This window comes from Talpa occidentalis, unplaced genomic scaffold, assembly GCF_014898055.3.
Source record: "Talpa occidentalis isolate TD23 unplaced genomic scaffold, MPIMG_talOcc4v2.1 talOcc4.11, whole genome shotgun sequence".
Taxonomy (NCBI): Eukaryota; Metazoa; Chordata; class Mammalia; order Eulipotyphla; family Talpidae; genus Talpa; species Talpa occidentalis.
The window spans coordinates 64,922,104-64,946,730 of record NW_023601104.1 but is presented as its reverse complement, the minus strand read 5'-3'; the positions used below and the strand labels follow the sequence as shown (position 1 = coordinate 64,946,730).

The 24,627-nt window shown below is 41.1% G+C and overlaps 1 protein-coding gene across 1 annotated transcript in view; it reads left to right on the top strand.

The window, feature by feature from the left end:
• ATG14 (autophagy related 14) overlaps window positions 1–24,278 on the top strand; it is a 35,025-nt gene extending 10,747 nt beyond the window's left edge. Inside the window, exons 3-10 of the mRNA XM_037503394.2 lie at window positions 529–571; window positions 3,259–3,340; window positions 5,908–6,145; window positions 10,143–10,372; window positions 11,500–11,617; window positions 14,554–14,644; window positions 14,723–14,808; window positions 21,324–24,278. Coding sequence (XP_037359291.1) covers window positions 529–571; window positions 3,259–3,340; window positions 5,908–6,145; window positions 10,143–10,372; window positions 11,500–11,617; window positions 14,554–14,644; window positions 14,723–14,808; window positions 21,324–21,630 — 1,195 coding nt within the window. The 3' untranslated portion in view covers window positions 21,631–24,278. The remainder of the gene's footprint in view (window positions 1–528; window positions 572–3,258; window positions 3,341–5,907; window positions 6,146–10,142; window positions 10,373–11,499; window positions 11,618–14,553; window positions 14,645–14,722; window positions 14,809–21,323) is intronic.
• Window positions 24,279–24,627: the final 349 nt, after the last annotated feature.

Sequence of the window (24,627 nt, the reverse complement as noted above, 5' to 3'; positions counted from 1 at the left end):
AGAAGGACTCTGGGAATTATTAAAAGTACAAATGAGAGAAAAATTGCAGAGAACTGGGAATTTGGGAGATACTTTTAAATACCTAAGTTCCACTTTAGTATTTCTTTTTTTTTTTTTTTTAAAGATTTATTTTTATTTATTTATTTAATTTATTTATACAAGCACTGGGTACAGTCAGAAGCGCAGGAGGGTGAGAGAATTCACCAGAGCCAGAGCGGGGAGCAGAGCAGGCAGAAGGACCGAAGTACACTGCTGAGGGGAGCAGCGGGCGGCAGGAGAGGTCTGCGCGCCATGTGGGACCCTCCTCCAGTGGCCAGGGAGCAGCCAGGGATCGAACCGGCGCTGCAGAGGCTGCGGGCAGCTTTGCAACCCAGCACTCAACCGCTGCGCCACCGGGGAGGCCCACCACTTTAGTATTTCTAACCACTCCTAAAAACTTATTTTAAAAAGTTACTGATTTTACACTTTTGAATTTCACAAAATTTTGCTGTTTAAGAACTTAATTTCCTATGTCTTTTCTCTATACAGAGTATTAAAAGCTATGGAAGGAAAATGGATAACAGATCAGTTGGTAAGCTATAAGAAGTATTTAAATATTCTTTGTATTTGAGATTATATGTTTTAAGTTAATAGAACTTAAAAAATCATTTCCATTTAAATTTATTATTTGGGCAGTCCTTTGTTTGAATTTATTTGTAAATGTGGTTGCTTCATATTTCATCTGGGTACCAAAAACCAGAATATTGGCAGATAATTCTGGATAATTATGAAATCTGGTAATTACCGAAATATAAGAACAATGGGCTGTCCTTTTTGGAAAAATGTACTCATCACAAAATAAACATACATATGCACTCTCCGTGTGGGTTAATGAGTACATGTGAAAAGTAAACTTAAAAACATTAAAAGAAAATATGAGAGAATGTGTAATTTGGGAGTAAGGGGACTTTTCTAAACCATAAAGAAAAACATTTTGGTAGATTATGTTAAAAAAGTTTGTATATGTTAAGTACTCTAAACAAAATGAAACTGGGAAAAAAATGAGTACCACATTTGAAAATGAGTTTGATTGATAATATAGGTGGACAATTTGGTTGTCTTGTTGTTTTTCTTAAATGCTCTTCAAGTAGGGTGAGATAAATTACTGTGTAGCTGTTAAAAAAGAATGTGATCAATCTACATGTCAATACATGGAATGTATTGGAATGGCATCCAAGCAAGATATATTTTTAATGAAAAAGCAAGCAAGGAGTAGACTAGGGTAAAGTGTGATTTCATTTGTTTTGAGCTTGTGTTTTATTTTTTTATTTTTTTTTTTTAATAGAGGCATGTTTTTTATTTATTTGTTTGTTTGTTTGTTTGTTTTTGTTTATACAAGCACTGGGTACAGTCAGAAGCACGGGAGGGTGAGAGAATTCACCAGAGCCAGAGCGGGGAGCAGAGCAGGCAGAAGGACCGAAGCACACTGCTGAGGGGAGCAGCGGGCGGCAGGAGAGGTCTGCTCGCCATGCGGGACCCTCCTCCAGTGGCCGGGGAGCAGCCGGGGATTGAACTGGCGCCGCAGAGGCCGCAGAGGCCGTGGGCAGCTTCGCAACCCAGCGCCCAACTGCTGCGCCACCAGGGAGGCCCTGAGCTTGTGTTTTAAATATCAAGTTAGTATTTAAAAATATCTGAAAAAGGGCCTTGCTGGTGGCGCAAGGGATTAAGCACTGCACTATGAAGCAATCAGAAGCCTCTGCCACATGAATTCGATCCCCAGCCAGCCAGGGAGCAACCCACATGGCACAGCAGACCTCTCCTGATGCTCCCACTGCTCCCCTCCGCAGTGTGCTTCGGTTCATCTGCCTGTTCTGCTCCCCACTCTGTCTCTGGTGAATCCTCTCACCCCTCGCACCTCTGGCCTATACCTCAGCTCTTGTATAAATAAATAGATTTTTTAAAAAATAAAATAAAATAAAAATATCTGGAAAAAAAAATACATCAAACTTTGAGATTACCCCCAAAGAATGGAGTCACACTAGCAGTCTCTTTACTCTCATCTGTGATATTTGTTTTTCACAATAATAAGCATTATTCATAATTTTAAAATAGTACAGACTATTTATAATACAGTGAATTTTGCTTACACTCTGAATATTATAGTAAAAAATACATTGTATGGAAAAAAATCATAGATGATGATAAGGAATTCCATCCTCATCTTTCTAAATTCACTGTACTGATTTCCTATCAAATTGTCAATACTGAATCTTAAAAACTAATACCTTTTAACAGTGAAGACATCTCATTGCCATTCACTCCTGAATCCATGACTAGGACTGGATTTCAAATGTCTTTCTAGCATCTTTTGGAAAGGCTAGAGTTTCACCCACTGGAATATCTCTGTCATCTGTTGTGTATCTTGTACCATCATACTCCTCAGGCACTACTGTAAAACTCTATAAACATTGAACATTGTTTTAAGCTTTTAATTATCTACATTTATGGAGGTGTTATAGGTCAGATAATCATCCTTTTCAATAACTACTAGGTTGTCTTTTTACAATCCTTTTTTCACTTTGGAGGAAGCTACACCTGAATCCTCTTAATGTAAACATGTAATTTTATGTTTGATATAATTATCTGAGGCTTTTGGGCACTCTGACATGATCTATACACTTTTTTAAAAAACATGCTTTATTGCAGTTTTTATTGTTTTGCAAGCAATATTTGCTTACTGCATCAGTGAGATCAGACAGGGATGTTAATGGTCTCCATAACCAGCACTAATGTAGACCATCAATAGAACTTCTGTGATGATACACATGTTCAGTAGCTACAGTGACTAACATGGTAGCCATTAGTCACAGTGCTGTTGATCACTCAAAATGTTGGTAATGGAAGGAACTGAACTTTTTACTATAATTTTAATTGACTTTTAAATAGTCACAGTGTGACCAGTAGGCATATATTGGACATAGCCTGCTAAGAGAATACTCTTTCAACAGTTTTTTTATGTTCATTAACACATGTACAAGAACTATGTGACTTTATCTCTGTAAATTTCCTAGCAGCCTCTGCATTGAACTAAAGTAACAGATTTTTCTTTTTTGTATTTTGCCATTGTTACAAAAGCTATGATAGATATAATTTTTATATATATATAATTTTTCCTTCATTATGTCTTTTAAGCTATATCTAGAAATAAGTGGTGATCCTAGGTGTTCATAATATAAGGGACCACTATTTCTCATTATTTATTGCATTCTTTTTTTTAAGAGATGGAAAATAATGTCCTGCAAGATGAGGATTGAACAGTTGAAACAAACTATATGTAAAGGAAATGAAGAAATGAAGAAAAGTAAGTAATTTGCCTCCCTCCAGCCCTAATAAAGGGTTCATGTGGAATTATCCTGGGATTAATAAATTAGAAAAAGAGAAAGATAGAGAAGAGGGTTGGGAGACAGTGACAGTCTAGAATAGTTTACTATTTGCCTTCCTTTCCGTACAAAACATTTTGTAAGGAAGTTACACACACACACACACACACACACACACACTTTAAGACCTTTAAAAACTTGCTGCCTTTTTCAATTTAAAGAGTTAAGAAATGTGTGTTTCCCACTAGGTAACAGGAGATTCAGAATGTAACTTGGTACTTATACCAGAGGAAAAGAATATTGACTTTTTCTCCCAGAGTGACTCTCATACTTCTGTATTAATTTATATTATATTTTACAGTTTATACTTTATCATAGGTGGTTGTCAAAATTTAAAAGATTCCTCCTAAAAATCCTGGATCCTTTGAAACACTCCCTGTATTTCTGAAGATCAGTCTTTAAAGTTTAGAATTAGTCACCATCATGCCTTGTGAATCCCTTTCTAGTGTACTCATTGCTTTCAGAGCAAATATTTTATAGAGCTATGAAATGGTATACAGCTGCCTTTGAAAATGTGTGTCCTATTCTAGCACTCACCTGGTGTTTCATAGGATCACTGAGTGAGAAGCAGGGCAGCAGGTGAGGAGGGGCTCAAATTGCACACACCACAATTAGCACCAAGTTTTGCATGCAGTAACAGCACAAAAGTGCTTTGACATTTAGGGGGAGATGGCACAGAGAGAAGGACAAATTAAACTCCAAGCACTGAGCTTGTAATAGTGCAGCTGGGTGACTTATGGTTTCCTGCCACCTCTGAGGGATCATGATGTTATATTGGAAACTGTCCTTAAAAATCTGACCATCATGTTACTCATGGCCATGACTCAGATGATTCATTTGAACTCCTGTAAAGAGCTCAGTGGAGATCATGAAAATGAATGGGCTTTCTGGAAAGTGTGTTAAGAAACCAGAGACTTAACCTTTAGGACATTCACAATTAGAAGGAATGGTAAAGAGATGCACCCAAGGAGAAATAAATCTAAGAAACCTTATGCCTGCAACAAGTGGGGACCATTTATCAGACATTTAGTAGATGCTTGTTATATCTAGTCAGGACACAGCAAGGCTTCTGTTGCACCTGCCATAAGGAATTCAGCTATGTGCCATAGATGAATGAGTTGCCATCATTGTATGCACAGCCTTACTGTAGAGCTCTGAAGAGCCTAGGGGTCCAGGAGATTAATGGAAGAGAGATTTCGCTGAATCGAATGAGTACAATGTGGGTATTTGGAATACAGGAGCAAATAAGCATTTCTAGAGAGATGTTGATTTGAACAACAGGATAGGGATGAGTATTTAGGGACTGATGACTGGCTCAGCTGTAAATCCACGTATTCATTTATGCATTTAATAGTTCCATCTTGTGGAAGGATTTGACAAATCTAGTAATTGAGCAAGGCTAGAGTGAAGGGTGTGCATAAGGGAACGGAACAGTGGTGTGCTTACCAGTTTGGGGTGATCTTGAGGCTGAGGAGTTTGGTCTGTATTTGATGGGCAGTAGAAAACAGCTGAGCGTTGACCGCAAGCTAGTGAAAAAGCATGATATCAGGGAGCGGAGAACATTTACTGTGGAATGAAAAGAAAGCCCTAGATTTTAAGAACTGTAGGACAGCTTGTAGAATTCACCACCAGGGAGTCATTTAGGCAATAGACAAGTCAAAATAACCAAGTAGAGAACCTAGCTTACAATGTAATTAAGAGGAGGCTTTTCCTGGAAGAATAATGAGCTTAATTTTGAATTTGTTTGAACCTCCTGAGATGTTCCCAGGTGTCTGAAATTTCCCACTAGTTTTTGCTATTCTGGTGAAGTTTAGCGACACCCTATCATGCCTAGCAGGTCTTGGGATCCATAATCTGACAGAGCTCCATAAAATGGACATCAGTTGGACAAAATGTTTTTCTCTCTTCTTGGTTGTCTTGCCCTTGCAGTGCTTACAGTGCTGATATACCGTAGGTTCTTAGCATGTAGGTGCTGCCCCCTTGCTTGCTAGATGCTGCAGCACTCCACTGTAGCTTTTCAAGCTTTCAGGCTGTTTCTTTGCTTCATGAATACCTGCTCTGATGCTCTCCATGGGGTGTCTTAGTGTGTAACCCACAGCACACATAAGAGGTTTCTGTAGAAATCAGATAGCCAGTAAGTTTTTCAAACTTGATTTAGACATCTGTTCTGCCTAACATGTCATTCTCAGCATTAAGAAAGTTGGTACCTCCTGGGCTAAACTTAAACTTGGTAGTCTTTGAGTGATTCTTACGAATGGTGATCACAAATGGAGATCCAGAGTCATTTTGGTGGTGGTGGTCTCCTTTGCTTTATGAGTAAAATCTACTTGGCCTAAACTCTCAGTTTCCACTTTGTGAACATTATCTAGTTAATTTTAACGAAGTTTTGCTTTCCGTTTAGACTACAGAAAGACACTTATGCTTGTTGGAGTTCTGTACTACCCAGGAACTATTTGTAGAGATAATTGTTAGTTGTGATTTATTTTAGATTCTGAAGGCCTTCTCAAAACCAAGGAAAAGAATCAGAAACTTTACACTCGAGCACAACGACATCAAGAGAAAAAGGAGAAGATTCAGAGGCACAATCGCAGACTCGGCGACATGGTAGAAAAAAAAACCATTGACTTAAAAAGTCATTATGAACGTCTGGCAAACCTTCGGCGATCTCATATATTAGAGCTCACCTCTGTCATTTTTCCAATTGAGGAAGTAAAGACTGGTATGAGGTACAGTGAGTCTTTAACTCTGGGAATAGATCAAGTCCTGAAACAAGTATTTTCTACCTCTGTCATTTGGGGGGATTCATTCTGGGGTCATCATTTTTTCTGGCAATGAAACATAAGTCTTAACTGTTTCGGTAAACAGTACACACTGCATGAAGCTGGGGAGGCAGCCAGGATGAAGGGCGGTGGCCCTCCGAGAAGTGGGACCCAGGCATGTGTGTTCTCACAGAGCTTCCCGATGAGGTGCTGACTCACTCCTGATAAGAATTCTTTCATAGCTGCTGTCAGCTGTGCTCCCAGCTGGGCCACTTACTGGTTGTATGCTGGGAGGCACATTTTTGAGCCTTGAGCTATTTCCTTATCTCTTGGTTGGGCATAACAAATGCCTACTTCACTGAGAAATGCGCTAAAGTGAAGGAAAGCACTTGGTGCTCAGGGTTTCTTACATAGTAGGCACGATGTGTTGACTTAGCCTTTTCCTAGAAATGAACTGCTGTTGAGCACTGGACACTGAGTTCAGTCAGACTGTAATACAGAGTTACCCCCAGGAGTCAGTGGGTGGACTAGATAGCGGTTCCCCATCCGCCTGTTTCGTAGAGCCACTGAGTAGCTTTGGAAAATAACAGGCTTTGGAGAAAATTCCTCCAACCACCCAGTCTATCTTTAATACTTTATTATTTTTTTTTGTTTGTTTGTTTGTTCTGTTTACACATGCACTGGGTACAGTCAGAAGCGCGGGAGGGTGAGAGAATTCACCAGAGCCAGAGCGGGGAGCAGAGCAGGCAGAAGGACCGAAGTACACTGCTGAGGGGAGCAGCGGGCGGCAGGAGAGGTCTGCGCGCCATGTGGGACCCTCCTCCGGTGGCCGGGGAGCAGCCGGGGATCGAACCGGCGCCGCAGAGGCCGCGGGCAGCTTCGTAACCCAGCGCTCAACCGCTGCGCCACTGGGGAGGCCCGTATCTTTAATACTTTAATTTAAACTTTTCCAGATGATACCTAGCGGTCATCAGCCAGGTTTGGAAACTACCACTGAAATTTTGTTAGCTTTCTCATGACCACCAGCCTGTTCCTGTTGAGGATTTTCCTATCTTTTGTGGTTGCTCTCACTTTCTGGCACCTTTCCCTGGAATTTGACAGTCAGTGGAGCACTGGTAGCAGTGTAACTATTCTTTGCTACCTCTATTTCAGTCTGTGCTTTTGTCTGTTACCAGACTTGGCTTTCTGAAAGCCTACAAGTCTTATCAGTGCTTCTGGTTTGAAACCTGCTCTCTGACTCTTAACAAGACATTTCTCACTGGGAGTAGTTGGCAAATAAAAGAGCAGAATCAAGATGGAGGAGTATAGGAAGTTCAAAATAGACAATAAAATGGCACTTTGGGTAAGTGGGGGAAAGTTGAGTTACCCAAAAATTGGTATAAAGGCAGCTAGACAGGCCTTTGGGGGAGGAAAATGCTGACAAAACACAAACATTATGCCAAGTTAAATCCTGATGGGTCAGAATCTCAAGGTCAAAACATGTTACAGTAAACAGAGACTTCGACCCTGTTCCAAATTTCAGGGGACTAAGGAGACTGACAAGCAAGTAACAGAGTATGATCCAGGACTGAATCCTAGAACCTAAAAGGCCTAAAACAGGACAATTGGAGAAAATTGAGGAAGGTCTATACACTAGTTAATAGTGTCATGGCAGTATTAATTACCTGATTTTGATCGTTATATTTTCCTGAATGAAGAATTTGGGAAAGTTGGGTGAAGTGTGTACACTTTAATATTCTTACACCTTTCCTGTAAGGCTGAAATATTTTTTTCAAAATGAAAATTTAAGAAAACTTTCATATATGCATATATATATGAAATAGTAGATCAGAAATCATGGAGGAAAAAAGCTCTCCTTTGTACCTGTACTATTTAAATCTTTTCTGTTGGTATATATCATTACATATTCTCAGTGTATTTGATAGTTTTGAAATTGTTTCTATAGAAGATTCTTTCTTTGGTCACATTTCTCAAACTTCCTTGAGTGGGAGAAGGAAGTAGAATTACAATTTGGAATTGGTCATAATACTCTTGTCTTATACATAACAGCTAACAGGAGTTACCTTACATGTATGTTGTCATAGAAGGGAAAAGGATTTAGACTATCTGGTCAAAGAGAACAGAAGACCCTTCCCAGTCTGCCAGCTTCCCCCTGCTTTACCAGCACCGTCTCCTGGACATCCAGCACACAACCACGCTGCACATCCTTGTTCTCCAAACAACTGTGTCCTTCCCCTGCCATGCATTTGTGACTTCTCGTGGTGGACTCCCAACCCACTCTTTAAGCCAGCAGTTCCTAAAGTATGGTCCATGGACATTTGTGGGTCCCCAAGACTCTCTCGAGGGACCTGTCCAGTGATCTATTTTTATAATAATACACTTTCTTTTTTCACTGTGGTGACATTGTACTGCTGGCTTAAAAGCCATGGTGGGCTGACACCACCATGTTTCAAGGCAGTGAGATCAAACTGTAATGGTAGTCATGTAGTCCACCCTGTATTTGCGCTTCAAGCAAACAAAAAGCCAGTTTCATACCAAGAATGTACTTGGTCAAGCAGAAGAAATTATCAACTTTATGTAAATGTATTAAATCTTACCCTTAAATATGCATCTTTTAAATATACCTTATGATAAAATGGAAGTTGGAAAGCAGAAAGCACTTTCGCTGAAGATTGGAATACCATGATTGGCACGAGGGAAAGCACTCAAGTGACTGTGTCACAAGTAAAACTAACTGCTTTTGCTCATGGGTCTCTCCTTACTTGACAGAACAACTAAAAGTCTCAAGAATGTAAACAGTGCAACACTTCACTATTTTTTTGTTTTGAAAATTACAAATTTTTTCCTAAAAATGTGTTAAACACATGTAATGAATTTGTTATTTTCAAATGAATTATTAAAATTTTTCGGTTTTAATTTCTAATACACTAAGTGTCGGGGCCTCCCCGGTGGTGCAGTGGTTGAGCGCTGGGTTGTGAAGCTGCCCGCAGCCTCTGCAGTGCCAGTTTGATCCCCGGCTGCTCCCCGGCCACCGGAGGAAGGTCCCACATGGTGCACAGACCTCTCCTGCCGCCTGCTGCTCCCCTCTGCAGTGTGCTTTGGTCCTTCTGCCTGCTCTGCTCCCCGCTCTGGCTCTGGTGAATTCTCTCACCCTCCCACACTTCTGACTGTACCCAGTGCTTGTATAAATAAATAAACAAATCTTTAAAAAAGAAAAAAAAATTTCTAATACACTAAGTATCAATAAATTTTTTTAAGGTTTATTTTCTTTATGCATACAAAAGCTGGGGTGGAGGGGTGAGAGGATTCACCAAGACAGGGGAGTGGATTGACTGAAAACACTGCTGAGGGGAGCAGCAGGTGAGACAGGAGAGGTAGGTATCAATAGATTTAACCCACAAACAACAAAGCTCTTTGGAGTCCTCAAAAATTTTAACCAGGGTCTCCCTAGTGGCACAAGGCATTAAGCACAGCATTGTGAAGCTATCCATAGCCTCTGCAGCACAAGTTCGATCACCTGCCAGCCAGGGAACTACCCACATGGCACAGCAGACCTCTCTTGTCTTGCCCGCTGCTCCCCTCAGCAGTGTGTTTCAGTTAGTCTGCCTGTTCTGTTCCCCACTATGTCGCTGGTGAACCTCTCACCCCCCGCACCTTTGGCCTGTACCCCAGTTCTTGCATGCATAAATAAATCTTAAAAAAAATTTTTTTTAACCAAATTTGGTTTTAGTTTTGAAACCAACTAACTTGAGACACTAGCTCATGGTTTTACCTTCTTCATACTGGAAGAAGTTTCTGTGCTTCAGCTGGTTTGAACTTCTTCTCTGATAGCAGTTATCTCTCTGTTCCAGTTAAATTCCTAGCCCTATGTGTGTCTTTCCAGTGATGTAGGTACCTGTCATGTGTATTGTGTGCCCTTTACAAAACTGTTCTCATTAAACCATGTGCAACTTCTGATTTTTAGAGATCCCGCAGACGTGTCTTCAGAGAGTGATAGTGCCATGAGCTCCAGCACTGTGAGCAAGCTCGCCGAAGCCCGGAGGACAACCTACCTGTCTGGGAGATGGGTCTGTGACGACCACAACGGGGACACCAGCATCAGCATTACCGGGACTTGGATCAGCCTTCCTAACAATGGGGACTACTCTGCCTACTACAATTGGGTGGAAGAGAAGAAAACCACTCAGGGGCCTGGTGAGAAGCAAAATTGTCTTTGAAAATTTTTATGATTTATATATACTTTTTAATTGAGGTAAAATTTACATGACCAAATGGACAGTTTAGTGGCATTTAGGACATTCACAGCGTTGTGCAACCACTACCTCTCTAGTGCCAAAACCTTTTCATCTCCCCAAAGGGAAACTCCACAGCATGAAGCAATTGCTCTCCATCCCTGCCCTCCTCCCAGCCCTCGGCAACCATTAATCTGTTTTCTATCTCTAGATTTGCTGTTTGGGATATTCCATACAAATGGAATCAGACAACATGGTCTTTTGTGTCTGGCTTATTTCATTTACAATAAGGTTTTTAGGATTTATACCCCTTACAGCATGTATCAGCATTTCATTCCTTCTTCTGATTAAAGAATATTCCATTTGTGCATAATACCATGTTTTGCTTGTCCATTCATCATTTGATAGATTGAAAACCTGAATCTCTTAGCTGTTTCACCCTTTGGGGTTAATATTGCTTTATGTATAGCAGTGTATTTGCCATGTTGGGTCCCATTTTTAATATCTACCTTTGCATAAAGCTTGCTTAGCAGTCCTAAATAAGGATCAAAATAACCAACAGAAAACCCCTGTATTTTCTCTTTGTGGAAAAGGATTTTTCACTTAGTCATTTAGCAGGTACTTAGTGAGTATGTGCTTATGTCATACACAGTGCTGGGTACTGGTGATACAGAGGTGATGTCACTGAGACTGTAGAGGCTCTTGGCCACCCTGAGTGTGTGCTATGAAAGGAACTGGCAGTGTCACGGGCAGGCCACAGAGGAAGGATGCTGCCACGGGCATTCGGGCACCTCTCCGAGGAGGTGATGTTTAAGTCAGGCATTAGTTGTTCTGACAATACATTGTTGGGGCCAAACCATTTAGACTTTGGTTTTATTTCTGCCTGGCTCATTTACTTATTAGGTTACATTTCATTCAGCAAAAAACATAATGTTTATAAACAAACAATTTCTGGCCATGGACCTTGTATTAGTAAAGAATAAAAACAGTCATGAATAATTATCAATAAAATTAAAATGATAAAATCAAGGATCATAACTTTTTCTTGAAATTAAAGTTTTGTGTATGTCTGTTGTTTTTATGCACTAGACATGGAGCACAATAACCCCGCCTACACGATCAGTGCTGCCTTGTGCTATGCCACTCAGCTCGTCAACATTTTGTCCCATATACTCGACATAAATCTTCCTAAAAAGCTGTGCAACAGGCAAGTAATGGAAGGGGGTGATGTCATTTTAGCCTGGACCTCACGTTCCGATGGTGGTCTTATTTTTTCTAGTTAAACCAAAACCACGGATGTAAGTATTATCAAGACAGAAAGTCTGACCATGGAATATTGTTTTCAACATTAACTTCAAAAGCCTCATATGCAGCTTTGTTCCATTATCTTAACAACTGCACATGAAATCTTTTAGAAGACCACAGAGAATAGAAGGAAAAAAACCCAGGGTATATAGAGGCTGTGTTCATGCATATGAACTGAGTAAATTGTAGCACTTGAATATTTGATATATATTTTTTAATACAATACATGAGCTAGGAAAATTTTTTTTTAAAGATTTATTCATTTATGCATACAAGAGCTGGGGTATAGGCCAGAGATGGGGGTGAGAGGATTCACCAGAAGAGTGGGGAACAGAACAGGCAGACTAACTGAAATACACTGCTGAGGGAAGCAGTGGCGAGTCAGGAGAGGTCTGCTGTGCCATGTGGGTTGCTTCCTGGTGGCCGGGGATCGAACTCGTGCTGCAGAGGCTGCGGATTGCTTCATAGTGTGGTGCTTAACCCCTTGCGCCACCAGGGAGGCCCTATCTATGAAATTTTTTAAAAATTGCAAAGATTTATAGTCTACCCAGTTTCTATCAAGACTTTCCTACTCCCCTCCAATTAGCCTTCCCTTTCAAACAAATATAAATAGTATTATTGACATCACTTGATTACAAAGTGATGTTGAGCGTTTTTTTTTTTTTCCTCTTTGGAGAAGTGTCCTTTTTTTTAGCTCTTCTGCCCATCTTTTGACTGGGTTGTTTATTTTGTTTTAGTTGTGTTGTGTAAGCTCTTTGTAGAGCTTTGATGTAAGTCCCTTATGTCAATAATATATAAATAGCATACCCCAAAGGTATGCTATATTAAAGTGTTTTGCATCTTGCTTTTTTTAAAATTATATTTGTTTTTTAACATCGTCGTTCATTTTTGTATAATGTTTGATTTCTCCTTTCAGTTGTAGTCCCCATAAAATTCCCACTACCAAACCCACCTATGAACCATCACCATAGTCTCCTGTGCTTTTACCTCCCATTTTGATCCCTCTCACTCCCCATTCCCTACTGTATGTCTCCGATTTATAGTTTGACTGCTAGTTTTGTCTTTTTTTTTTCTTTTTTGGGTTTCCCTGATTTTCTCCTATAAGTGCAACCATTCGATACTTTTCTTTTTCCTTCTGACTTATTTCACTGAGCACAGTCCATTCCAGCTCCATCTATATTGCTGTGAATGGCATAAGTTTATCTTTTTTAATTGCTGAGTAGTATTCCATTGTGTATATGTACCACATCATCTTGATCCAGTCATCTGTTTTTGGGCAATTAGGTTGTTTCCATATCTTAGCTATTATAAATAGTGCTGCAGTGAACATAGGAGTGCAGATTTCCTTCTGAATTAATATTTTTGTATCCTTTGGGTAATTTTCTAGGAGTGGAATTGCTGGTAGATCCATTTTTAATAGTTTGAGGGTCCTCCACACAGCCTTCCTTAGTGGATGGACCAGTTTAGCATTCCCACTTGCAGCGTAAGCATCTTCCTCTACATCCTCAACAGCATTTGTTGTCAGTTTTTTAAATGTGGGCCATTCTTAACTGATGTAAGGTGGAATCTCATAGTGATTTTGATTTTTTGATTTGTATTTCCTTGATTACAAAGTGATGTTGAGCGTTTTTTGTTTTTTGTTTTTCTTATGCCTGTTGGCCATTTGCATTTCCTCTTTGGAGAAGTGTCCTTTTTTTTAGCTCTTCTGCCCATCTTTTGACTGGGTGGTTTATTTTGTTTTAGTTGTGTTGTGTAAGCTCTTTGTAGAGCTTTGATGTAAGTCCCTTATCAGTCATATGGAGTGCAAATATTTTCTCCCAATCTGTAGGGTGTCTCTTCATTTTGGTTACTGTCTCTTTGCTGTATGGAAGCGTTTTAGTTTGATGTAGTCCCAACTGTTTATCTTCTCCTTCATTTTCTTTGCTTTAGGGGATGAGACTTCAAAGATGTTTCTGAGACATATGTCATTGAGTGTTATGTTCTATATATTTTATTGTTTCAAATCTTAGATTCAGGTCTTTTATCCATTATGAGTTGGCTTTTGTGTATGTTATGAGGTAGTAGTCTTGTTTCATTCTTTTGCTTTTAAAGTTTTTATTTAACAATTACTGTTCTAGGAATGGGGGCTGCGGGTATAGTGGTGAAAAAAGCGTAATTTCTGCCACCTTGGCACTACATTTTAATGGAGGGGTAGATCATCAACATGTAAACAGTGCAGCAAATGGTGAACACTGTGCTGTGGAGAATGTTGAAGCAGGTGAGGAGAGGTATAGGGCAGGGAAGGGCTTGCTGTGTTTGAACAGCAGGAATGTGACCCCCAGGGCATCTAAGGGAGGAAGGGAGCAAGCCAGGGGGGTCTCTAGGAAAGGAGGCTGCAGCAGAAAGAATGGTGAGCCCCTGCCCTGGGGAGTGAGGGCCACAGGGAAGATAGGGGTATAGGGGTAGGGGGCTTTGTGTGCTGGCATTCTGCCTAAGGTGGACAGTTGGAGATTGCCTTTGTATAAATGTTCCAAGATCTTTCTTGTCTCCTGTTGTTGCTTCAATGAATAAACTTACACTCATTTCACTGGTGTGCAAGTATTTGTGTAGAATAAATTTTCAGAAGTGGCAATTGTTGGTCCAAAAAATACATGCATTTGTAATTTTTATAAATGTAGTAAAGTTGCTGTCCATGAGGGCAGTAGTGCATTCTTAGTATCTGGGAACAATTTTGAGTTAAAGGACACAGGTATGTTTTATATGGAACTGCAGTGTGAAGCACACTCTTGGGAATGAACATTTCAACATAGAATTTCCTCAGAATAGCACCACACTACAAATTGTGTGTTTCTGTTGCAGTGAATTTTGTGGGGAAAATCTCAGCCGACAGAAATTTACTCGAGCAGTGAAGAAACTGAACACAAATATTCTCTATCTTTGCTTTTCTCAGGTATGGAAAACAGACTGTGAATTCATTTTTGTTTTGTTGCTTGGTTGAAGATATTAATCAATTCTTTGCTTTTCCTAGCATGTAAATCTAGATCAGTTACAACCACTGCATACCCTCAGGAATCTCCTGTACCTAGTCAGCCCGAGCTCGGAGCACCTGGGCAGGTAAGAAGGACTTTGTTCCTCTTCAGTGACTGGTGGTAGTGTGATACTTTAACTGGCCTTTCAAATGTTGGCAGATTGCAGGAATCTGATGCCAGCTCCAAACTCTCCCCACAACGACAAAAATAATGCAACCCTGTAGAGCAGGAAGCAGTAGATAATCATATTTGAACTTTATGGTCCTTACATAATCAGTTCTCAGAGAAAATTCACATCACATATTCCTTACATCTAAAACAGAATAGAAGAATACAGCTGTCCCGGGGGAAGACCAAAGCTGTTTCTTTGAATCGTGGCTGTTGCTTCTCTAGCCCTGTCGGTATCTCCTGTGCCTGGTGCATTGTTCTGTGGTGCCTGTTCTTTCCCTCCCACCAACAGTCCTTCACAGTTTTCTTTTGCCACTGAATGAGTCAGCCTTGCCACAGTTTGCTGGAGATAGTGGGTGTTAGAAATTGATGATGTGAACTGGATTGAGATATACTAACTTAAAAATCAGAGTCAGTAACAAAAGAGACTAACCAGATGGGTTTGTGGCATCCTTCTTAGTCACTGAGCCCATTGACATGTGACCTAGATGGGACTTAACGTTAGTATCATCCGTGCACCCCTCCTCTGGGTGCTTAGCTTTTTCCCTTAGCAGTCTGTCCGTACTTTTCTGCAGAAAAGTAGCATTTTGTGCTATACCCAGCATTTTGTGCCGTTTTATAGGGAGCGAGTTCATATCCCATCTGTTAATTGACATGACACAGAAAACTCAAAGTTAGAAATCCACCCCAGTTTCAAAGGTGTTGATTTTTAGGGCTGCTCTCTGTACCTCATTTGTGAATGGCTCAAAATTTGTGAATGGCTCAACATTAGGACATATATCTTTGAGAAAAGCTAATATTTAGTGATACTGTTTTTATGATTGTACTGAGACATTATACATGCCTTAAGTTATGTAGGATTCTTACTCTCACTCTAGAGAGGGGGATAGCTGAGGCTTAGCTTAAGCTAAGTAACTTATGCCCACGGCCACAGACCCAGTAAAAACAGTGGAGTGAGGGTCCCAACACACGACTGGCTGTGACTCCAAAACAGTAGGTACTCGTGCTCCTAACCAGTGAACATTATTACTTCATCACATTAACAGATTAAAGAAGAAAAAAAACATAAGATCAACTTGATGAATGCCAGAAAATAATTGAATAAAGTTCAGTTTCTATTAATAATTAAAAAAAGCTATTAGCAAATTAAAAATAGGTTATTTATAAAGACTACCGTAAACCTACAACGAAAACAGCACTTCACATAGCTTTTTAGTGGAAGCAATCACCCCTAGTGGGGAATAAACCAGCCTGCTGTCACTGCTATGTGAATGTTGCTTTGGAGGCCTAATCGAGACAGAACATTTTCACAGAGAAGTACGGTGTAGTCATACTGAAAGAAACAAACTCAGTTGACATTATTATAGATGGTATGATTATTGAACTAGCTAGCCAAGAAAACTGAGAAAGTAATAGAAATGATAGTTCAGAATGGTAACTAGATACGAGATCAGTATTCAGAAAGCAGTTGCTTTCTTACCTGTTAGCAACCAAGTAGAGGGTGTAGCAGAAAGGGTCCCTTCCAACAGAAACTGTACATTACATCGCCATGTATTTGAGTGTCTGCCAGGCACTGTGTGACTTGTGTGGGACTGAATGGAAGAAGGCCTGAGGCAGGGAAGTCCCTTTGCTGATCAGAATTTCAACAAATACTTTGTGGAACTTTAACAAGCTGATGCCAAAGTTTAACTAAAGGCACAGTCTGCAAAGAAATTTTGAAAAAGAATTATTATGAATGGACTTGGCCCCTTTTAAAACATAGTATAAAGGTCATTAAAACTGGGTACTGTCAGCATGCAGATAGGTGGAGCAATTAAAGGAAAAGAATAAAGAGTCCAGAAACAGACCCGATGTGCATGGACTGATCCGTGATGGGGTGGCATCAGATCATAGCAGCTCAGCGGTGGTGGGCCAGTTAGGTATTCATGTAGGGGAAAAGTTGGATTCATACCACATTCCATATACAAAAATATGTTCTAGATGATCTATAGACTATTTTTTAAACTATAAAATTATTATGAGAAAAGACAGTGTTTTATAACCATAGGGTAAGGAGGGAATTATGAGCAAGCCACAAAGCCCAAAAAACCATAAAGGAGTTACACATTTTACTGTGTACAAGCTCACAATGTCTCTGGTAGAAGATAACATAAACAAAATTAAAAGACAAGCAACAGATCTGTTTTGCAACCTGTATAACAGACAACAAATTGATACCTAGTTCACCTTTTTTGAATCAACACATTAAAGATGACAACCTAGTGGAAAATAGACAAAGGATTCAAGCAGGCAGTTCAGAGAGAAGAAATGAATGAAATTTTTAAATGAGTGAAATTTTTAGCCCCAATCAAGAATAAAGAGATGTAATTCCAAACAGGTTTTCTTAAAAGGTTGCTGATATCCAGAGTTGGTGGTTTAGGAAAACAGGCAGTCTTCTCCTAGAGGTGGATTTCTTTAGAGGGCTTGAAGATGTCTATGGATTTGCCCTTTAGTCAGCTGTCCATTTAGGTGGCTCTGCCCTGCAGAAGTACACACACCTCTCTGCAGGCTATGATCACGTCCACGTTCGTGGCCGGGAGCCGGAAGGTTAGGAGGTAGGCATCAGAGGGCTCCTCTGCCTCAGTCAGAAGCAGGGCTTACAGTGACTACTGACAGCCTGGCTGAGACTTCCTGTTTCCATTGAGAACAGCTCAACTGGGGACACCATCTTGAACCCAGCATAAACTTTTTCTTTTCAATTCAGACTTTTAGAAAAATTACATTAAATTACTATTAAAATAGTACAACAGACACATATATCCTTTACCCAGATTCACCTATTGTTAATATTTTACCCCATTCATTGTATCACTTATATCACTTATGTGATCTGTCTCCATAAATACATACACACATTTTTTTCCTGAATCCTATGAAAATAAAATGCATCATGACTCTTGACCTTAAATACGTCAATGTGTATTTCCTAAAAATAAGGATACTTATTTAACTATAGTACACTTACCAGCATCAGCCAGGTAAGCAGTAATGCAATATTTTTATTTAATCTGCCCATATGCTTATGTTGTCAGTGGACCAGATAGTGTCCTTTATATCATTTGTTTCCCTTTCAGTACAGGATCCAGTCTAGAGTCTGGTGTTGCATTTAGTGATGTCTCTTTAACCTCCTTTAAATTGGGAACATTTTCACAGCCTATTTTGTCTTGTACAACATTCACGTATTTTTATTAGAACTTTTGTTTCCTTGCAATGAGATTCAGGTCATACATTCTAGGCTGAAACACTGCCTGAGTGGGAGTGTCCCCTGGATATCACACCTGCAGGTACACTGTGGCCATCTGTCCCTCACTGGTGATGTTAATCAAGATCTTCCCAAAATCTCCATGGTGTAATTCCTATATTAAACTGCAGTAACTAAATAAGCAGTCTTTGGGGAGACACTGTCAGACCATGTGGTTATCTTTCTCACCAGTTTCCCCCTGGATTAGTGTCTGGATGATTCTACTCAATTCAGCCTTTACTGTGATCACACCTACATGAACACAGCTAATCGTGCAGCGATAATCATGTACATTAGGGTTTGCTATACATTTTGTACTTTCTATCAAAAATGATTTTTTGTAATTTTTACTCCTCAAAGACATTAAGTGAAAAAGAGTTAATCCTTTTGCTAGTTAATTCTGTGTGATGTGTCTGTAGCTCAGGGAGTGCCAGGCAGATAATACACTAAGTTGTAAGTGATGGGAGAAGCATAGAATAGAAAAACATCCCAGCGGCTTCCCTCAGTTCTCAGAAACAGAGGTTTACTCATTGGCACCAAAATTATTCCCACTGGCCACTTTGGGAGTCATCCACCATTTGTTTTTCATTTGAAATTCTTAACTGAGCATTCTGCTCCCTGCCAAGTGGATTTTGCCCTGCAGGACTCCATGCAGAGAACTGGGGTCCAGCTGCTTCCACGGGGAGCTCTCCGCCTGGTGGAAGTGACATTTTCTCCCCATATTACTCCTGCTTATCTCCTGGAATAGCCTTTCAAGAAGGGGTCTGAGGACGAAAGCTGTCTCATGCCAAGAAGGCCCCAAGATAGATAAGGCCACATCAAAGAGGGACAGAAAGTAGGCCGAGCTTCCAAGCTCAAAGGAGGAAAGCAGCAGCAATGGCAGAGAGCTGACCTGGGCCTGCCAGGAGCCTGGGGGAGTAGGGAGACTTAACCTGTGGTAACTGCTGAGGCCCCTTGGACAACAAAGCCAAGCAGAACAGAAGCAGAGAGCCCTGTATTTGGAAAGGCGGGTTTGGGCTCTGATGTTGTTTGTGAACAATTTTAGTAGGCAAAAGCTCTGAGGCAGCTCTGGCAAGCTCAGGCTGGGCGTAAGGCAGATGCTAACAGGACACTGGCTAGGAGGTGGCAGTGGAACAGTGAGGACCCGAGCTGGGGGACACTATTTGGGGGAAAGGGGGCTTGTTTGGTGATCAGGTAGGAGTCCCAGCAGCTCAGATACCTGAGATGAGTCCCTCAAAGGGAGCACCAGCAGGCGGAATGGGGTTTGAGATGGAGCTAGATGGAGAAGAATGGGGAAGATAGCTTTGGACTACACACCTGTTTGCCAAGGAAAAGGGACAAGAGAAATGACTGTAGGAAGAACCTTAAAGGAGACAGAAAGGGGATGCACAGAGCTAAGCTTTGAGTTGCTGGGTTACTGGTTGGCTGGTTTGTGGGGATGACCTCTCTCCATTCTGCTCCCTTCACACTTCTCAAAATCAGGATTTCTGGGCAGGATGGGGCTGGTAAATGTAGAAGTCCCTAGTCTGGGGGGTTTTTTGGAATGTAAGTTGCTCCCTGAGCACCAAGGAGGCACCCCTGCAGCGCACTTCCAATTTAACAAATTCTGTGAAGCCCTAAAAGCAGTGCCTGGGACAAAGATGCTAACGGTGATGGTTGGTGTGTTCCAGCTGGGAAGTGGGGTTGTCTGGGAAGAATGGCGCTGCAGGATTTGGGTGGGGCAAGTCTGGGGGAGGTGCTTTGAGGCGGCTACCATCAAAGCGTTTTAGCCCAGAGATGTAAATGACAGGCTGTGCACTTCTAGGCTGTTTCTCTTTTCTGTTTTTGTCAACCCCTGCCATTTCAGGGAATTTGAACCAAAGCATCTTGTCGTTATCTTGGGGCAGCAGCAGACAGATAGTAGCTGCTGGAGCCACTTGGTCCTACCTGATAGCTTGCTGCAGGGAGAGCCCTTGGAGGGACAGTGGGTGGGGACTAGCCTGGGTCCCCTGAGGCAGGTGCTGCTGTGCCCATGAAAGGGTGCAAGGGTGAAGGCGGCCTATATGGGCTTTGCTGCCAGCTCTACAGTGCTGCTGAGGCGCCATCATGGGTGGCAGGGAGGGAAGGGCCCGAGGTGGGGGGAGTCAGGCCAGAGAAAAGTCACTGGATTTGGAGGTGAGGATATTAGGAAGCTTGAAGCTTTGGAAGGTAAAAGTCATTTTCTCCTGAAATGCAGTGCAGAAATATGTTCTATTGCAGATGAGTAGATTCTAAATAGTTGTAGGTCATTCTATGCTTTGTGACCCTAGAATATTTTGTGGTGACATCTTAAAATGTGGGCAGGAAGTACTGCTGACACCCACCCAAGGAAGCTTTGCTAACCTGCATACAACCATTTCACTTAGCTCTCTTGAATCGAATAATGAGGCGCTTCCATAAGGCAGAGAGCATCTTTATAGTTTTCTCTGGATACCATTTACTACTTGTTCCACTAACATGCCACAGCATCATGCAGTGACTGATTCTGTCACAGTTGCTTCAGTGAAACGCATAGCGATTGCAGTGGTTAAAAAAGGAAATGATCCTGGGCCTCCCCGGTGGCGCAGCGGTTGAGCGCTGGGTTGCGAAGCTGCCCGCAGCCTCTGCAGCGCCGGTTCGATCCCAGGCTGCTCCCAGGCCACTGGAGGAGGGTCCCACATGGCGCGCAGACCTCTCCTGCCGCCCGCTGCTCCCCTCAGCAGTGTACTTCGGTCCTTCTGCCTGCTCTGCTCCCCGCTCTGGCTCTGGTGAATTCTCTCACCCTCCCGCGCTTCTGACTGTACCCAGTGCATGTATAAATAAATAAAATGAAATAAATAAATAAATCTTTAAAAAAAAAAAAAAAGGAAATGATCCTTGGAGCCAGCGTGGGTAGTCTCCATGCATGAGTTTTCTTTTCCATCCAGGGTCTTCACAACTAGAGGAGAGAGAATTGAGGGAACCCGTGGCATCATAGTTTTGGTCATGACTCAGGTGGCAGTTACTATTTAGGTAAAGAAAACTCAATTAAGGAGCAATAGTGGTGCAGGGTAGGACAGCAATGGGCGCGGGGGTGGTTTGGGTCTCCTCATGTCCTGTCGCGTGTTGGGAGAACGGCAGTTGTCTTACAGAGGCCCATCACTGTCTGCACACAGGTCAGGACCCTTTGAAGTGCGTGCAGACCTTGAGGAGTCCATGGAATTTGTGGATACTGGTGTCGCTGGAGAATCAGATGAGAGCGGAGACGAGCACATAAGTGATGAGGAAACTGACCTGGGCATGGACTGGGAGAACCTGCCGAGCCCCCGCTTTTGTGATATCCCCTCCCAGCCCGTGGAAGTGTCCCAGAGCCAGAGCACCCAGGCGTCCCCGCCCATCGCCAGCAGCAGTGCCGGTGGGATGATCTCCTCCGCCGCAGCCTCAGTGACCTCCTGGTTCAAAGCTTACACCGGACACCGCTAGAGGAGCATGGACCCAAACATGCCACGTTTGTATCGAGAAAGTTCTACTTGCTCCAGTAAAATTTAAGTGTTTAGTTTAAATAGTGCCTGGAACAAAGAGAGTGTAAACTTTTGTTTTTTCAGTAGGGAGACGAGCATTTCTGTCAGATGGCCAAGGGTGATGGCCAACATCCTTACGATGATGTAACAGAGGGATCAGTGGTTCTTCTCCCCAAACCTGTTGGTGGAATAAGGACTTGTGCACGTGGACACCTCTGTTGAGGCAGAAATTCCTTTGAGTTCCCTCTGCTCACAGGCCACAGGCCCCGCAGATACGGGCTTACTTGTTGGTCCTGTGATGCTGTTCCTGAACATGTTGGTTTTAGAGGTTGAATCACAGGGAAGTGATTCTTGATGATTAGGACTTGAAAGATAAAAAATTTGAGTTTGTTTTTATGCCATCTGTTTTTTGTACAGAGAGTCAGAGGGCAGTATGAAATACCAATTTCTCTATAATTTGGTCATATTTGACTTTTAGGTAAAGGATTTTGGTTTTGTTTGCAAGGGGTGGTCTTTTGGGGGGAAGGGTTAGATTAGAAACTATTCATTTGTGCTGCTCTGTTGTAGCATGTTGGACATTCCTGTTTTTCTTTCTACCCACACACCAAAGAAACTAAGATCTTGTTTTCTTTAGGACCATATCCATGAACAGAAGAAATCCTCGCTGCAATAATGTCCTAGAGATTTTTTAAACCATTTTCTTGTATTCTGAGGATAATTTAGTTCATTCTTATCTACATTATTGAATTCTTACCTTCTGTACTATGTACATTTTGAAATTGAACTTATTTTGTGTGTGAGTGAAAATTAAGTTATGGAGGTTGTTCCTTTGTAAGCTAAATGCCTCCTGGGGCACAGGTTAAAGGTTACGTCATTGAGGAGCCTCTGGTCATCCTTCCTGTGTCCAGTTTTCTCTAAGGTATTTAGTAGTAAAGGTTTGTTGCTTTTTTTTTTCCTCCAGGGAAAGCATCCTGCTTGTTTCTTTCCTGGAGGTCTCCATTGCTCTAAGGACACTACTTTGGCTCAGAAATGCAGAGCAATCATTATAGCTGATATTACTCTTCTCTATCCTAAGGGAAAGCGCAGACAGAATTTTCCCTCACCCAGCTCATTTTCAGCTAATGTGTGTCATTCTCTTGGTGACAATCTTACAAGAAAACTGTAGAGAGGCATTATGTACAAATATGTAAGTAGATTTTTATTTTTAATACCTGCAAAAAAAGAAAAAAAACCCTATGTTAACAATTACAAAAAGAAATCCTATGAAAAGTTCCTAACAGGCATTACCACCATATCTTGTTAGTGTGATTAGCATGATAGTACCTCAGATAAATCATTTGGAGGTTTGTTCCTTAGCTTCTTTTCTCACTGTAATTACTATAGTTGATAATTTGCCTCCAAATCCGAGGTGCTATATAGCTTTTGCTATTGATATAAGTAGTGTTTGGTAGACTTTTGGGTAGAGCTGCAGGGGGTGTGTATTCCTATCTAGGAGTCCCAAGTTCCTAGGCTATGAATTTTCCACAAAGGGAGGAAACATTGTTTCTCCACATGGGATTTTATACAACTGGTATCTGTTCTAAGTGCTCAGCTTCCTGATGTCTGGGCTGGTGTTGTACCTCTCAAGTCTGTATTCACAGAGAGTGGGTGTAGTGGACTTGAACTTAAAATCCCATGAGGTAAGAGTTGTCCAGGCACTTCAAACCCTCAGAAAGAAGAGCTTAGTCTCAAGAGTTGGAAGTCTGGGATCTGGCGCTTAGGGGTAGAGATTGACTTCAGCATAAAGAGGCATAGAAGTCATAGTTTTTTCCAAGCAAGCCACTTAGGAGACCATGAATGTGAGATGGAGTTAAGGAATTAGAATCCAGAGATCACAAACTCCTATCTAGAGTAACTCAACACAATTTACAAAGATAGGGGAAATTTAGGATATAATAGGGTGTATTTTGTTGTTAATGATATCAGCTAGAGGCACTTTACTTAGGGTAAATGGTCAAACCCTTTAGTGATTTTGAACACCAACATACTGGCTTACACTGCTGAGATGTTTTGGTTTTCATTATTTTGCACTGGATCCACCATGTAAACATTCTTAAAATATACATTTCAACCACTGTTTTTTCTACTCTTTGCTGCTCATTAAATCTTTCATGTAGGTGCCAGAACTATATATAAACAGCTTTTTAAATTGAAACTGGTATTTTTTTAAACAAAAAGCCATAGAATTGGGTCATGTTTTCCATATTAAAATAATCTATTGAAATAAGATAATACTAAAACAACTCATAGGCACCAAATAGGCTGCTTAAAATGGTCTTCTAAAGACTTTTTTTTGTAATGGAATATAAGTTTTGCACATCTGTAAGTTAAGGAGTAAACAATGTCAACATTGGGTGGAGCGCACAGGAGTCATTCAAGGATTCGGGTGTCCATCACTAGGAAAGTGCGTTTGGGGCATGCTGTTAAAGAACTAGTGTCCTAGAATCTCCTCACAGTGTCATGTTGCAGGAATTTCCATTGCTCTGCGACTTCCAAACTAATTTGAGTCATTCAAATGTTTTCTAAACTTTTATTGTATTATTGCAATAAATCTTTTAACAGTACTCTATTAACATGTATGTCTTTTTCAAGCTCTGGTTATTCATTTCCACTGATACATTGAGAAAGCAAGAATGAGATGAAATTGTGTACAGATGGGCTACTTTATATAATTACAGGATAATTCTTTTAAGAATTTTTGCCAGGTAAGAAAAATTCCTGTTAATGCTTTTTCAAAATGATAAATCATGGTGCTAGTAATGATAACAGTTCATTTTTAGTAAGCTGAGGAGCTGGTTGGTGGCCAGTGACATACTTTCCTCAGATACGAGGCAATTGTCCTGCAGTCTTGGTACCTGGCAACATCCCCATAGGCAGGGAGGGATGGGGCCTCTAGATTGCCCATATGGAGCCCGCCCGG